This window comes from Marmota flaviventris, chromosome 14 (assembly GCF_047511675.1).
Source record: "Marmota flaviventris isolate mMarFla1 chromosome 14, mMarFla1.hap1, whole genome shotgun sequence".
Taxonomy (NCBI): domain Eukaryota; kingdom Metazoa; phylum Chordata; class Mammalia; order Rodentia; family Sciuridae; genus Marmota; species Marmota flaviventris.
The window spans coordinates 62133322-62149915 of NC_092511.1; the positions used below are offsets into that span (position 1 = coordinate 62133322).

Here is a 16594-nt window from a genome sequence, read left to right on the forward strand (position 1 = left end):
AAGATAATGAAATATTTACAAATCAGTGATGGAAGGCCTAAAGAATATCACTGATCCTCTAACAATAAACATTATTGTCTAATATCAACACAACCATTCATTGATACAGAACGAGAGGGGGAAGGGGCAGAGAGAGAAGCTCCTAGATAGAGTCTAGGATCTCACGTCTTGATTAATTATATTTTTCTTGAACAGCTACACCAAATTTCTTGTCTTAAATATAAAATGAATCCAGTATTTAGTACTGATGTCAGTTACTAATTATGCTTTAGTTAGTTAGCTAACAGTTTTGAAAGCCTAGCTTTATAAAAAAGTACATACCTTAATAAAATTGAATCAGAAATCCTAAATCTTATAATTTAAAACCCTAGACAGGTCAGTTCTGCTACAAAATTTGTCAAATAGATTAAACGTTGGATAAATCAAGTGTATTGATCTTTTTTTGGGGGGGTACTCTTATTCTGGAAGAATACTGGTGGGCAGATTTTCAAATCCTTTTGTGCTTTGATTGAATGCAAAGATACTATCAAAGCACTTGGAGCCATATGGAACCTTGCAAACTTTTCCTTGACTGTCAGAACAATAACATTTCCCCATATCTGACTTACTCTCTTTAAACAATGTATTTTACAAGGTGCATACATTTATAGAGAAATACAGTACACAGCTTGAAAGAGTTACAACATTTGGCCCAAGAATTGTAACAAAAGGGAATTTCTATTATTGCTCAAAATGTCACCCAAGAGGGAGCAATGTGACTGTACATCATTTAAAGGATGACCACACCAAAGGCTTTAGCAATGCAAATTTTATGCACAGAACTATTTTCCTTTCTCTCCTTCTTCTTCTTCTTTTTTTTTTTTTTTTTTGTTCTTTTCTTTTTTTCCTATAGGGCGGAGGATCAAGCCCAGGACTTCCTGCATGCTAGCTAGGTAAGTGCTGTACCACTGAGTTATACCCCACAGCCCTCATTTCAATTATTTTAATTATACTGCAGTCAGCATGTGACCTACATTAAGAAGATATACAACATTAGAACAAAAACAATAATTTACTAAAATCAGAGGTCAAAAGTGTGAGTGTAAAGTCCTAGAAAATGTATACACAGAATATGAGAAATGTGTTCATGAAAGAATCCATCATGTTGTAAAAGGAACAAAAGGAAGGAAACCATAGTGGAATTTTCTAACTGCTTTGTTTCTATTCAGCTATGCATCAAAAGCTCGTGTGCAAAGACTGAATTAATGAACATGCTCAGCAGCTGGGCGGCCTGCCTGGGACTGCCTGAAGTCTGAGTCTGCAAAGATAGCCAGAGGTGCTATGTGCAAAGTGTTTCTAGTAACTTTTGGCCACTAAAGTATGCTGTTTTTAGGTTCAAATTATTTTTTTACACAAATGCTTGTCAGGCGGTATCAGGAATGATACGCATGATGGTTCTTTTGAGCCCTTTCCACAAAAGTCAGCATTCTCTGGCCATTCAAAATACACTCTTAAATAAACGAAACCATCTGTGTGTAACCTGTCTCCTACACAATGAAAACATTTCTTTAAAACTCCCCAACCTTAAACCAATTGCTCAGGTGTGCCCAGCACTGATTCTCAAGCCAGAAATATTTTTTTATACTAAATGAATCAATTAGCATCATGGTTCTCTAGTCTTTGTCTTTTAATAAGGTCAACCCCAAAATGAGCTGTTTTAAGACATTCAGAGAGGGAAAAGAACCGCAAAGATTGGAGCAATTACAGGTAACCTTAATTCAGCAATGAAAGTCTTATGTGTGCACTGATTGAGGGAAAGGGCCATTGATAGGCGACTGGCTGCAGTTGAGAGAACTGGTGGGAACACCCTAGTCCTGACTGGAAAGTGACCATTCTGGCTCAATGTCCCCCTGTTGTAGTTAGTCTCTTCCAGCGGGTCCAGTGGGACATGAGCAAGAGAATCTTCCAACTGTATGGGAAAAAGTCACTTAGGAGCTCGACAAATTCAAATCAGAGGAGCAGAGAATAGGCCTGGAACACAGCTTAAGAGTTCTCCTCCCAGAGGTTTAAACTTCAGAAAATGGGTGAGCAAGAAGGCCTCCAGTGAGCTTGGGTGATTCCTGATCTAAGCAGGGACAGAACTTGGCAGAACTTTCCCAGGGGACAGTGTCCTCTGGGAAGGTGAGAGTGTGGGCGGCTGTGAGAGAGCAGAGAGGATGGGTGATGATCACAGATGATACCACTTTACAGAGAACAGTGGCAATGGCTCTGAAATATCACTTTAGCCTACTGAAAATCCTGCCTTTTTAGGGACCGGTTGGCCAGTGATATCTGGGTTGTGTAGGGACACTCCCCATGCCTGAGTCTTCTGCTTTGTGTCTTTTCAGGTGTGACGGGGCCCTGGGTGGGATGCAGAGCCTCACCTTCAGGACAGGAGCCAGGAAAACAGAGGTCCCTGTCAGGATGAAGACGATGATCCCAGTCACTCTTTGTTCCCTGGTGGAGAAGAGCACAGTCAGGGGAGATCCAGAGATACTTGGTGACCATTCCCAGCCTCCTGCCTCTCTGTGGGCCCTCAAACTTGTGTCCAAGGCCATGGCTTCTGCATCAGGCTCTGCCTTTTAGCCTAAGGCCCAGCTGCCCTACACAGGGAAGACAGGGGCGCCCCTGAAGGAGGCCACGGCATTTTTAAGGGGCATCAAGGAACTTGTTCAGTACAGTGCCTAATAGCTGGGTGCTTGATCCTGATGGACTTCCATTGAATCTTGGCTCTGCCATTGACTCATTGTGGGATATCAGACAAGACCATGATACCTTGAGCCAGTAGAATAGAAATAATAATGACATCTACATTGGGAGATTGTTGTAATAAAAAGTGCTGATTACCTTGCTTTTTGGAAGTAAGATCCCACTTTGGCAGGGCATGGCTGATGCTGGGGAAGGGGGCCTGGCTTCCAGTGGAGGAGATGTCAGAGGTTGAGGCAGGTAAGTTTTCCTGAGTGCCCAGGCACTAACATAGCCCAGGTTGGAGCCCTGGGCTCTGGGGAAGATGGCTTAGACCAGGAGCTCAGGAGACAGGAAGGGGACAGTGTTCTATCTAGTCCTGAGCCCTACATGAGGCAGAGAAGCCTCTCACAGAGCAGATCAGGTAGCCTACATATCCCAAGGCAGTAGGGAGAAACTTCCATTAGGAGAATGCTAGGATTTGGTGTAAGCCTCAGAGGCTCTATAGGGCAGATGTGATTCCCAGCCCAAAACAGCTTAGGGACCTGGCGTGGGGCATGACATGAGGAGCAAGGGAAAGAACATGTCAGGACCAGGTATAGAGGATAGTGGTGGTCCCAGGAAGGCTTTCTGGAAGAATATAAAGCATTGGAAAATAGGAGACCCAGGGGACTGGAGGGTCTTGAAGAAGAGAAAAGGGAAGGACAGGAAGAGGTTCTATCATGGTCTATGAGGTGAATCTTTGGAGTTCACGTGTGTATAGGCATATTTGTATATGTATGTGTGCATGCGTGCGTGCATGTGCATGTGCTACTTGGAGACTATTTCTTAATAGTCTTAACTTTTTTCTTAAAAAGTACCACTTAGAAATAAATTTTCATCTCCCTTCTTCCCTCCCTTCCAATATCACTCCTGTTCCTAGTTCCTGGGCTGTCAGAGCAGGGACCCTTTGTCCCTAGATTCCTTAATGGTAAGAATAGCTGCCTTCCCCTTCCCTAGATGGGTCACTCCTGTTTAGGTGATCCAGGCCCTGACCTCCTCCTACCTGACTCCCAGGAACTGGGGCTGCTCCCCAGGGGCGCTGGTCTCCGTCTCCATCTTGAGGCTGTCGATGTGGGCAATGGAGATGACTGTGGCAGCCACATACCAGGGGAGCCCCGTGAAGGAGCACAGGGCCATGAGGATGCCCACCCAGAAGAGGTCCAGATGGTAGCCAGCAGCCTTCTGCACAGGTGGTAGGATGGGAGAAGCTTCTGGGAGCCTGTTTCTCCTCAGAGCAGCCATTTTGTGGAACACAGTCAAAGGCTCCTCTGCCTTCCAGAGTGCACTCTGAGGGGCTACCACTCTGAGGTGCTCTCTGTAAGAACTTTAGAGGTGTTCAGGTCTCACCTCCCTCAAAGGTGGCTTTAGTTGCCACCTTGTCTGAAAGGGTGAACCACGTAAGGGACATAGGTAATGAAGGAGAGGGATGTTCCGGCCTGGAAAAGTCCTAGGTTTGGGTCCCCGGGGAAAAAGGTTTCCACCCAGTGGCCACAGTATCTGCAGTTCCTGAATGAGATGCCCCAGCTGGGACCCTCGATTGGTCTATATTGGGGTCAAGGAGAGAGTAGCCCAAGTCTTCTTGGACCCAGAAGCATAGAGAGAGAGGAGTTTCAGGGACCAAGGAGGCTAAGGAAGTTCCTCTGCCTTATGACTTCAGGCTTGTCCTCCTGTCAGCATCTGCCTAGACTCCTAAATTCACTCTCAGGAGGTACAGAGTTGAAGGGTCACTTTGGAAGAGGCAAGGGTTCTGTATGCAGGGGCCCAGCCTGGGCTTGGGCTTGGTCCTGGTCCTCAAAATCATCTGGCCCTGCTGGAAGTCACCCCACCCCCACCCACTCCACAACACATCAAGTGGGAACTTGTCTTCTGCTCAAAGTATTGAAAGAAGCCTCTCCCTCCTTTAATCCTTCTAACTTTGCTCCTGGCAAAGGATAGCCTTACCTTCAGCTTGTTCTCCTTCCGGTTAACAATGACAGCTGTGATCTGCTGGTCCATGAAGATCAGGATGGTCACCAGTAGGGCGGGCAGGATGCTCGCCAGGTACACCCACCACGGGTTCTTCCCAAAGGGGGCCACGAACCAGCCTCGGTCAGGCCGTGTGGGCTGAGCAGAGCAAATGAAGAGGGCCCTTTCCTGTCTCTCTTGCCAGGTGCTTGCCTGCTGGCCCCTTTCCTACCACCTCACTTTTTCCCCAACTGGGAGAACTTTTTAAGAACAATATTTTTCCCTTAAGGACAATAGGCACCTGCAACTTTAAATAGATCACAGAGGCACATAGCTATGGGAAGTGGCATGAATACAGGTGGGGGCTACAGAATTAATGGGATAATTTGCTGTGATTGCCCTAGGATTGGTTAGGAAACAGAAATAAAGATCAGAAGGCAGCTGAATATGCAGTCACTAATTGCAAAAGAACAAAAAGCAGAAATGAGGTCCAAGAGACAAGAATAAAGCATTCTGGGTTCAGTGCATTATAGAATTGTCTGTAAAACAACAAACACCGCGGGCTGGAGATGTAGCTCAGTGGTGGAACACTTGCCTAGCGTACATTGAGGCCCTGGGTTCCATTCCCAGTACTTCAAAACAAAACACCGAATATCAACTCAGACTGGCAAAGGGGACAAAGGGGTTAGCTATTGCAGAAGCTGACGTTTATAATATTTTATATTTAAAAGAAAGGGACACTTTTATTTTGAAGAGCCAGCATGAGTTGTATGAGATGTGTTTAAGTTACTCAGTAAAACCCTGAAAAAATATCATGAAGATCAAGGCCTCAAAGGCAGAGGAACATTCTAGAACCTGGACTTCCTACCTTGCTTAGATGGCAGGTGCATTTGTGAGGGAACAGGGCTTGAACTTAGCCACAAAAAAATGGCACCAACTATGGACTAATGGGTAATTTCTGACAGTGGTTTTGAATTTTGAACATGTTCAGAATCACCTAAAGTGCCGGTTAAAACACAAATTGCTGGGTTCTACCCACAAGACTTTCAGATTCCATACTTCTGATATGGGAATAAGAATATGAGAATTTGCATTTCTTTCCTTCTTTCCTCCTTTCCCTATCTTCCTTTTTTTCTTCCTTCCTTCCTTCCTCCCTCCTTCCCTCCCTTCCTTCCTTCATTTCTCTAGGAAGGGACTCACTAGCCCAACCTAGTCTGGAGTTCCTGACCTCAAGCAGTCCTCCCACCTTGGGAGTGCTGGGAGTACAGACTCACCAAGAACAAGTTCCCAGGTGACAATGTGACACTAGTCCAGGGACCACACTTTGAGAATCACTGTTACAAGGGGTCATTTTCAGTAGATTCCAGTTGGCCAAGTTTGTAGACTGTCATAGGTGAGGAAATTGGAAACCCATATATAGAAGTCAAAAGGCTTCAGCTGGACTGGAGTGTGGATTCTAGCACCTTCCCTACTCCTTAGGGTACACAGCAAGATTTCATTCTAAATATGTCCCCACCCACCTCTCAAAGGACTGCCCCTGGGAGGCTGTGCAGAAAATGGTAGAGCGTACACTGAGAACCTACAGGGTGACTTGGTTGAGAGAAGAATGTTGAGCATAGAGGAGATAAGGACTATAGCTCATGGGCAGGCAGGGCAATTGCCTGGATCAGGGGCAAGGGGCAAACCTTGATGACATTGGGCACGTGCAGCTTGGGGGTTTCCAGGCCAAAACAGGCATCGATTCCACAGAACATCAGGATGGAGAAAATAATGGAAAAGTCAGCCACCAGGGCACGGACCTACAGAAAAAAAGAGAAGCTAGTGAGTGAAACATCCACCCTGCTCCAGGCTGACCCAATCTGCAGGTGGCAAAGAGGAGACCCCTTAAAGGCAGGACCCTGAAGTCAGCAGGCCTATGCTCAAATCCTGGTTCTTCTCCTTGCTGGCTGTGTGACCTTGGGGAAGCATGCCATAGAGCCTGTTTCTTCCATTATGAAAAGAAGATAAAGATAGCACCTACCTTCAGGTGCAAAGGAGCTATGGCACATTTAGAGTGCTTGGGATACCGGTGGTCAAAGTGGGAGTTGTTAGGATGTTGGGTGGCCCTGGAAACCCTTGCTGAAGATGTGTTCTGATATGACACACTGGATGGGGCCAGCTGCCGGGTGGTGAGGGCAAGTGTTAAACTTGGAAGGAAACCCTAGCTCTCAAAAACATGACAGGTTGTCACACCCCTGGGCTGGGAGGGAAACTCTCACCCCTGCCCCAATTACATAGGGGACCTCTAGCTACTCTCAAACCTGTCCACCAAGAGTGTCCAGCCCATTATTCTTATTTCTGGGAGACCTATTCCAGGCTAGTTCTGGATCTGACTTCCCTGCCCTTTCTGAAAGCATCCTCTTGACCCCATCCCTCCCCTTATTCTATATTGGGAAGTCTCAGGGTACAGGGTCCCCCAATGTCTATCTGCCACCTTTATTTTATATCTCTTCAGAGAAAGCAATTTGAAGGGGCAGAGGCAGGTGAGGACACATCCTACTTCCCATTCAAATTGTATTAATATAACATGTGACTGACTGAAAAATCACTTAGTGTAAAAAAGACAGTGGAGAGCAAAGTCCCTACCTTAGCTTTTCTAATTCTGGTCCCACCTTCCTGACATATGTCTTGGTTTTAGTTGTTTCTGGAGGTTTATTCCATGACAGTTAATATGTTTATAGTTTCATATTTTGATTTACTAATTAAAGGCATTACTATAAAGTTTAGACTTACTTATATTACCCCTCCTTCCCTTTCCCCATTCCTAATTTCTGTTATTCATTTTAAAACTCTTTCTATGGGCTTCCTTTGTACTTTTGTGTTATGTAATTAAATATCTCATAACTCTTGCCAATATCTCTCATTCTCTGTCACGTGAGGTGAGGATCACTGTACTTGAGCTTGTCACCACCTCTCTTACTTGTCCCCCTTCCACCTATGATGCCTTCACTTTGATCTTTACATGTCAAAGCTGAGGAGATCATACACTGTTGTGTAGACACATCTTTTGTGTTTTATCTGTAAGTGGATTCCGAAAGGTGAAAATCAATAACATCTTTATGTTGTTAGGATCGTATCAGCGTTGGTCACAGCAGAACCAAGTAGTGTGCTACATTTATATTTCTTTTCCACAATTTTCCTAGCACTGAAATAAAAATGTTATCAAGTTAACTATGTGAATCTGCCATTTTTTTTTGTAGGACAAAACAGTCAAATATAGGCCATTTCATATGGTCCAATCCCATATGAAGATAGACAAAATAAACAGCTGTGAACTCCCCTGCTCCTTAATAAAAATTTACCCATCCAGTGGACGATCTCTCCTGTCACCCAGTGACATCCCTGTACTAGCTCTCTAAAGAGAACCACTAGTTTGAATTCAGAGTTTACTTTTCCCATGAAGTCTCTACTTAGACTAAGTGTGTACATATCCCTCAACAAAACATGGCATTGCTTTGCTTGTTTTTAAATTTTACATAAAGGGTAACATGTTATTTGTAATCTTCTGCAATTTGCTTTATTTGTTCAACATTATGTTTATGATATTTTTCCTTGTGGATAAATGTAGCTGTAGTCTATATTATTTGCAGCTCAATCTTTGCATGATTATTTTCCATTTGTTTCTTTATTTTCATATTAATAGTTACATTTAGATCATTTTAGTTTTTCTCTTGGAATCAATGTTTCTGTGACTGTTCTTGTACACACATGAGAATTTCTCTGGGGTATATACCTGGGAGTGGATGTACTGGTTTGAAGGTCCTGTCATCTCCAGCTTTATCATAGAATGCCCATTGCCCTCCAAATTGAACATACCTCTTGACACTCTCATCTATCACTTTCAATCTCCAATACCTGATATTCCAAGGCTTGGAGTGCTAACCAACCTGATGAGTGTAAAATAGTGTAACCTCATTTTTCTCTGCAACACAAAATTCCAGGAGACAAGAAAACAGTTTTTAAGTATTTTAAGGGAAAAATATTGGTGGCCCTAGAAATATTATGCAAATTATTTTTCATCCTGAAAATAACAGACATTCTCTGAATCAGCCACTGCTCTAGCATTTTCACGTAAGAAGAAATTAGGGAGATGATGTAGGTGGGAGTGGGGAGGATGTGAGGAAGCTTGTTTTTAGGATTCATTTGTGTTGCAGTTCCATGAGTTTTTACTTAGTTGTTTTTTTGCAAAGCTTCCTAATGAACCTTTTATTTAGTCTTTAGAAAATATTGGGGAAAATTCAACTATTCATATGATAGTTATAATATTCATTTATTATTAAATGAGTTTATTATTCATAATATTCATTTGCCCTTAGTCATACTATTTATTTAAAATGGCTTTAGGAGAGCATGCATGGGATTTATGGTATGAGTGAGTTGCTAAAATTCTTCCAAACATCCCTTCCCATGGCACAGCCATTCCTCACATATGCAGTTAAATTTTTTTTTAGTTGCAGATGGACACAACACCTTTATTTTGTTTATTTACATTTTTATGTGGTGATGAGGATTGAACCCAGTGCCAGGCAAGAGCCCTATCACTCAGCTACAACCCCAGCCTGCAAGTGCAGTTTTGATTAATACATATTTTATTCCAGACACAAACAGAAACTGAAATTAAAAAATAGCAGTGAGTATTTATAATAGCATTAAAAATTAGGTTGGGGATATAGCTCAGTTGGTAGAGTGCTTGCCTTGCATGCACAAGGCCCTGGGTTTGATCCCTAGCACCAACCAAAAAAGAAAAGAAAAGAAAGAAGAAGAAAGTAAAAAGGGGTCTGAGGTTGTAGCTCAGTGGTAGAGTACTTATCTAGCATGTATGAGGCCCTGGGTTCGATCCTCAGCACCACATAAACAAATAAAATAAAGGTAGGGTATCCATCTACAACTTAAAAAATGTATTAAAAAAAGTAAAAAGGTCAGTCACAGAGTGGGAAAAGATATCACAACATGAAAAAATTTGTATTCAGAATATATAAAGAACTTTTTCACATCAGAAAGTAAAGAACAACCCAATAAAAACTGTGCAAGAGGATTTAAACAGAAACTTCCAAGAAGAAAGTCAAATGGCCTTATGGTCAATAAACACATGACAAGATTTTCAATTTCATTAGTTGTCGGTGCACTGAAAAATTTAAAAAACACATTAGGTATTATTGCACAGGAAGACTAAAGGTAAAAGTCTGAAAATATGAACTAATTGTTGCCAAAGGGCTTATCAACAAGAGATTCCAATTCTCCCTAACTCCAAAGTATGTGTTTTAACTTGAAAAACCCACATGAGCCAGTGCCCACATGGTGGCCCTTTTTTCAAAGGGTACCAAGGATTGAACTCAGAGGCACTTAACCACGGAGCCACATCCCCAGCCCTATTTTGTATTTCATTTAGAGACAGGGTCTCACTAAGTTGCTTAGTGCCTCGCTTTTGCTGAGGCTGGCTTTGAACTTGGGATGCTCCTGCCTCAGCTTCCTGAGCCACTGAGATTACAGGCAGGCATCACCAGCCCAGCTGATGACATTTTTCTCAATAGTTGTTTGACTATAGGTTCTTCCTAACTGCATGGTGCACTTACCTTGGTAGGAAAATAGCGGCTGAATTTGAATTTCTTCAAAGTCAAGGTCATGGAGTAAGTCCCAAAGAAAAGAATGAAGGACATGAGTGCCAGGTCTGGAATGAACTGGCAGGAGTTCCCAAGTAGGCGCCCACCATAGCTCAGACACTCCTTCTTGCTCAGCAGGGACCAGTCCAGTGCTGTGAGGTTAAGGGGATCGTACTTGGAGACCAAACATAAGAGAGAAAGGGTCAGAACCTTCCTGGCAGGTTGGCCTTGTCCTTCCCCTTGCTATCCCAGGCAGCCCACACACCCACCACCATGATGCCTTCAGTAACAGAATGGTGTTCCAGGGGACAGGATTGTTCAAGGAGTCATAAGCAGGCAGCTCCCTGGGAGGATTGGAAGCTGACACTTGTTTTTTCATTGTGTTCTGGGGTGCACCCTATATCTTTGCTAGCAATGAGAAACTATGCAGCAGTGGCGGGAATGCCCTCCCCTTCAGTAGGCTGGACATCTGTCCCTGTCCACCAACCATGGGTCTACTGACATCTCACACTATTCTCTCCTCTCCTTCCCTTCTGTCACTCCTTTGCCAGTCCATTCTTAGGTCATTTCAGCTATTTCCCTCGTTTGTGTCCCAGATCCTAAAATTCAGGGCATGCAAAACAACGCAATTTTATATATAAATATAAATTTTATATACTTTGTATCCACGGGTTTTTCTTCTTTGAATTCAACCAACTGTGAATCAAAAATATTTTTTTAAAAATTACATCTGTACTAAACATGTACAGACTACTATTACCACCTAAATGATACAATATAACAACCATTTCCATAGCATTTACATTGTATTAGGTATTATAAGTTATCTAAAGATGATTTAAAATATCCAGGAGATGGGGCATATAAATATTATACCATTTTATATAAAGCATTTGAGCATCTATGGATTTTTAAAAATATTTTCTTAGTTGTCAATGGACTTTATTTTATTTATTTATATGTGGTGCTGAGGATTGAACCCAGCGCCTCACACATGCTAGGCAAGCACTCCACCACTGAGCCACAACCCCAGCCCCAGCATCTATAGATTTTGATATCTTTGGGTGATCCTGGAGTTAAACCTCTGTGAATACTGAAGAATATCTGTATTTATGTATTCCTAAGAGTAGTAAAAGAAGGAAGAAAATGTATTATTTAAATATAATACAATTTAATACATTTTAAAAATTGTTGTTAGATCTTTATTTTATTTATTTGTTTATATGTGGTGCTGAAGATAGGACCCAGTACCTCACACATGCCAAGCAAATGCGCTACCGCTGAGCCACAGCCACAGCTACAGCCCCAATTTAATACATATTTTTAAAAGTTAATGTGTAAGGGCTGGGGATACAGCTCAGTTGGTAGAGTGCTTACCTTGCATGTACAAGGCCCTGAGTTCAATCCCCAGCACCACAAACAAAACAAAACCTAAAAAAAAAAAAAACCTAAAAAGTTAATGTGTAAATATTTAGAAACGTTACATAATGAAGTAAACAGATGCTTACAACTAGCTATAAGGGATGTTTGTATTAAGACAAGTGTAATAGAGCATTACAATAAGGTCCCTAATGAATCATGCCTTCCTTCATCCACACTCATGTACGGTGTGGCATTGATGGTCCTCCTATCAAAGGGGAAGTCTGTTTTCCCACTCCTTTGAATATGGGCTGGTCTTTGACCTGCTTAGACCAACAGAGTGAGGGAGGAAGTGACTTGGAGGCAATGAAAGGAGCCTGCAGGTTCTGCCTTCACACTCTTGGAAACCTGATAACACAATGCTGTGACAAACTCAAGACTGAGAAAACCACATGGAGAGACAGGTAGAGCCATTCTGTTCCACCTGTGACAAATCCCTACCAGGCTTGCCAGCTTGAAAGGCCACAAAACTGAGTTCAGGTGAAATCAGTGAACTAGCCAGTCATCCCACAGAATTATGAGAATTATAATTGCTGCTTCTATTGCTTTAATCCTGTGTGTGTGTGTGTGTGTGTGTGTGTGTGTGTGTTATGTGTGAGCCATACCCCTGGCCTTTTTTATTTTTTATTTTGAGACAGGATCTCACTACATTTCCCAGAATGGCCTCAAACTTACGATCCTCCCGCTCAGCCTCAAGATTTGCTAATGACACATAAGTGAGGAGGTCTGGTGTGAGACTGTCTCATGCTGTCTTGCATTTTGGGACCCCATCCACTGAATGTCAGCCATATCCCTCAATCACCACATATAATTTAAAATGCTCCCTGCAGATATTGTTCCTCTACTGCCCCACAGGCCTGTCCTACTTTTCTTTTCCAGTTTGCCTCTTGGGATTTCCCCAATCTTCCATTCTCATATCAGCTGAACTAGTCCACTCGTTGTCTCCTGCACAGGTTTTGTGCTTTTCTTCTTTGGCCCTCTGTCTTTGATGTTCCATTCGCCTGGAATGTTCTCTCTATTGAATCAACCTTCTCCCAACCTTAAACATTCCACTTTGTCTTTTTTTAAAAATCATATGGGCTTATTAATTTCTAAAATTTTTTGCAGATACAGGGATATGGATGTTTCCACGGACTATAAATATATTTATAGCACATTCCACTTTCTCCATGAGGCTTTCTCTGGACTCTTCGGCTAGTTTTCTTTCCTGCCACCAGGGTTGGAAGAACATATATGGCCTAGATTTGATGCATGGCATGCCCTGCTCATGCCTCCCATAGCTCTTTTTTTTTAATATTTATTTTTTAGGTGTAGATGGACACAACACAATGCCTTTATTTTTTATGTGGTGCTGAGGATCGAACTTGAATCCAGCCTGTGCTAGGCAAGCGCTCCACCGCTGAGCCACAATCCCAGCCCCTGCCTCCCATAACTATTCACGTGCATCTTCACAAGCACATCAAAAGGAAGTTGGAAGGCAGGGACCAACTTTATCTATGTCTTCTTTATTTACTCTTTTTTTTTTTTTTCAATGCTGGCAATTGAAGCCAGGGCCTTTCATGTGCCAGGCAAGTGCTCTACCACTGAACTCCACCCCCAGCCCCACATTGATTTCTTAGTGCACGTAGCATCTTGCACACAATAGGAATTGAGAAATAGGCACTGACTGATTCTTTTCTTTCTCTCTCAAGACCTGGGATTTGGAAAACCTTAGGTTAAATTGTCAATTGGAATTGTCTGAGCAGAGTCACCAACTGCCTGTGCAGGGTAACTTAAGAAGCAACCTAAAAGCATCCACTTCTCTCCCAAGGCCTATGAAGGCTACCCTTCACCTGGATTTGAGCTTCCCACCATTAGACCCATTTAGGCTGGGACATTGGCTCCTGAAGGCCACCACCCGTCATTATTGGGAAAGGTAGGCCAGACCTAGAAGTCCCAGGGACTAAGGAGGTCAAAGGACAGGTCAGATTCATTAGGGACGGGGAGCACTACTAAATTTTCTGGGACTAGAGAATTGTTGGGTGGGAACTAGTGGTCCAAGGTAGAAAGGGAAGGAAAACCAAGAAAGATGAAAGGGAAACTTTGTTTCCAGTTGTGTGTACAGCCCTATTACCATCCTCACTGCTACCGCCCCTTCGTTTGTAGGTATATATCATATTTTTGCAATGCATGCAATAGAAGAGGCATGTTTTAAGATGGGATGCTTACAGTACGTAAGCATCTTAAAATAAAAGTACACATTTACAAAGCTCTGCGGGTGCCCCTGGGATTGGCCTCTGTGAGTCTGAGTTGCCATGAATTGGTCTCAATTTCCCAAGTCTCTTCTCACTACCCCCACCCACAAAACAGCACCTGACCGTCTGACCTAAGAGGAGGGGACTTACCAGAGAAGCATTGAGGTTTGGTGCTGGCGAGGCTGAGGCATTGAACACAGTTGTATTCACTGTAGATGAGCAAGGACATGGGGAAGGTCAGAGGCTTTGGGATGGGGAACCTGCAATCCCCACGAAGCTCCCACCCTTTCTCCTTTCACTCCAGTTCCTTAGAGCCAAATTGGTTCCCATCATGAGGACAGCTCATCATATCTGGCCCTTCTTCACCTTCCTTGTTTTGCCTCTCTTGCCCCTGTCTTTAGGGATGGGTTGGTGGGAGGGGGCCTGGGCCAGAACTCAGACATAAGGCTGGGCCAGCTGTTGTAGGACATCTTCTGCCTGACAATAAACAGCTGGTTTTGAAAAAACTGAAATAAAGAATCTGACGCTAAGACAAGTTGGTGAATAATGTGCCTTGTGAATCTCTACTGGCCACTAGACCCATTTGGGTGCTGTTAGACTTAACATTTTTAAAGGATTAACTACATGCTTTGCACTATGCCAAATATATATATATACACACACACACACACACACACACTCATTTAAGTTCCCAAATCTCCGTAAAGTATCCCCATTTTACAGATGAGGTAACTGAGGCCCAGAGAGTTTAACCTGCCTATTGCCCAAGGTCACAGAGCTCATACTTGGAGCCATGATCCCATCCCAGGCAGCCTGGCCCAGAGCATATAAACCTCCCAGTTCGGTACAGCAAGCTTTGCCATCCCCGCCCCCCACCAACACTTCCCTTCTCTCCTGCCCCTTTCCAGATGTGCTTTTTTTTTTTTTAAGGTCAGCTGGGCCTGTTTGAACTTATTGGCTTTGATAGTCTCTTATTTAATCTGCCCCTTTAATAGAAGACAAGGAAAATATAACCTGAGTGTAGGACCTGAAGAAGAATCAGGAACCCGAAGGTTCTGTTTTTATTTGTTCTCACTGTGTCTCTTGCTGGGCACTTCCCTTCCCTGGCCTCAGTGTCCCTTTAAGTGGAGCACCTATGGGTCCCTTCAGTTCCTGAGGAAAGCTGGAGGAAACATAATCTGCCTTCTCTCATTTCCATGTGGACTTTTCCACTCTCCCTTCTCTCTGTTGGGCCTCTCTTGCTCCTTCCTGCGGGGAGAGCTCATCACCCACATGGGGGGCTCCCCAGGGTTGGTGGCTACTCATGACAAAGGCAGGCTTCGGAGGACCACTGCTTGCCCTCTCTCTTCCTCCTGAACTACAGGGGTGGAAGTGAAGGCCAGGCCTGCCTCACTCTCCTCCTCCAAGCAAAGGCAGACTAAGCAGTTCCCCTGTGGCAGGTGTGGGGAGATCAAGGAACCCCAGCCAGTTTGCTGGCAATAAGCCTGAGAGGCTCTGCAAGCCCCATTTGGCCCCTGCTGACTATCCACATTTGGTTAGGAACTCAGAGAGAAGAGCTTAATCTTGAAGCTTCTCCCAACCACTAACAAGCTGTCCACAGGGTTGGATAGACTACAGGGCCCTGCTAAGGTGCTCATTTCTGGGGCAGCTGGACTGGGTTGCTGACAAACGCGGTCTTGCTCAGTTTGTAGAACATTACTAGGAGTTCTATAAACCCAGTGGTTTGTTCAGATTGTTCTGACAAAAGTGTTACTTATTAGAAATCAAGGACATCTGTTGCCTTTCCTCACATTGTTGACCAAAAGAACATGATGCACAATTAACATTAGGGACAGAGAAGCTGGCCAAGAAGCTGCCTCTAGGCGACCCACTGACATGCTAGAGAATTCCCTGTTAGTGCTTAAACTTGGGGAGGTCAAACATTTTCCACCATCCAGTGTTTTCAGGCCAGACATCCTCCTGATGTCTTCCTTAGGCTTATCAATTATTTTATATCAAGAACTTTATAGAGTTTATCTGAAAGCTACTCAAGATGAAGATGGAAGAAATATAACATGGAAAATTCCAGAAAGGGTCCAAAAATATTGTAAAATTCTAGTGTGCAAAAAGTGGTACTCACTTGGGATTGAAAGCAGCCAAATCAGTGTTTGCAGCATCCATAAACAGAATACAAATCAGTTACAATGGAAACAAAGTTAAATATAAAAAGAAAGTGCCCCCGAAAAAGCGCTTATTAGGAAGAATGACAAAGAATGAGAGTATGCCATAGTTAAGCTGTTTTTTTTTTCTTTTCAGTAAACCTAAGAATATGGAACAATTAGTAATTAGATGACTCATGAACTGGAAAGAAACCACAGTTAGTTCCCCACTCCCTAGTTTCCTACATATCTAGAACTTTCCTTTCTATATTCTCCTAATCAGAACTAACTTGTTCTGGTTCCAATTCCTTTATTCTTAGTGAAGAAACTGAAGATCTAATCTTTTTAAAAATTATTTTAATTGTATATATATATATATATATATATATATATATATATATTGCTGAGAGTTGAACCCAGTGTCTCAGACATTAGAGGCAAGTACTCTACCACTGAACTACAGTCCAACCCCTGA

At 43.1% G+C, this 16594-nt stretch overlaps 1 protein-coding gene across 1 annotated transcript in view; it reads right to left on the reverse strand.

Annotated features, from left to right (window-relative positions):
• The window catches only part of Slc4a5 (solute carrier family 4 member 5), a 73192-nt gene that overhangs the window by 10872 nt on the left and 45726 nt on the right, over window positions 1–16594 (reverse strand). The window contains exons 13-18 of the mRNA XM_027943830.2: window positions 14132–14190; window positions 10302–10502; window positions 6375–6488; window positions 4687–4848; window positions 3749–3927; window positions 2403–2475 (exon numbers count right to left, since the gene is read on the reverse strand). Of these exons, the coding sequence (XP_027799631.2) occupies window positions 2403–2475; window positions 3749–3927; window positions 4687–4848; window positions 6375–6488; window positions 10302–10502; window positions 14132–14190 (788 nt within the window). The remainder of the gene's footprint in view (window positions 1–2402; window positions 2476–3748; window positions 3928–4686; window positions 4849–6374; window positions 6489–10301; window positions 10503–14131; window positions 14191–16594) is intronic.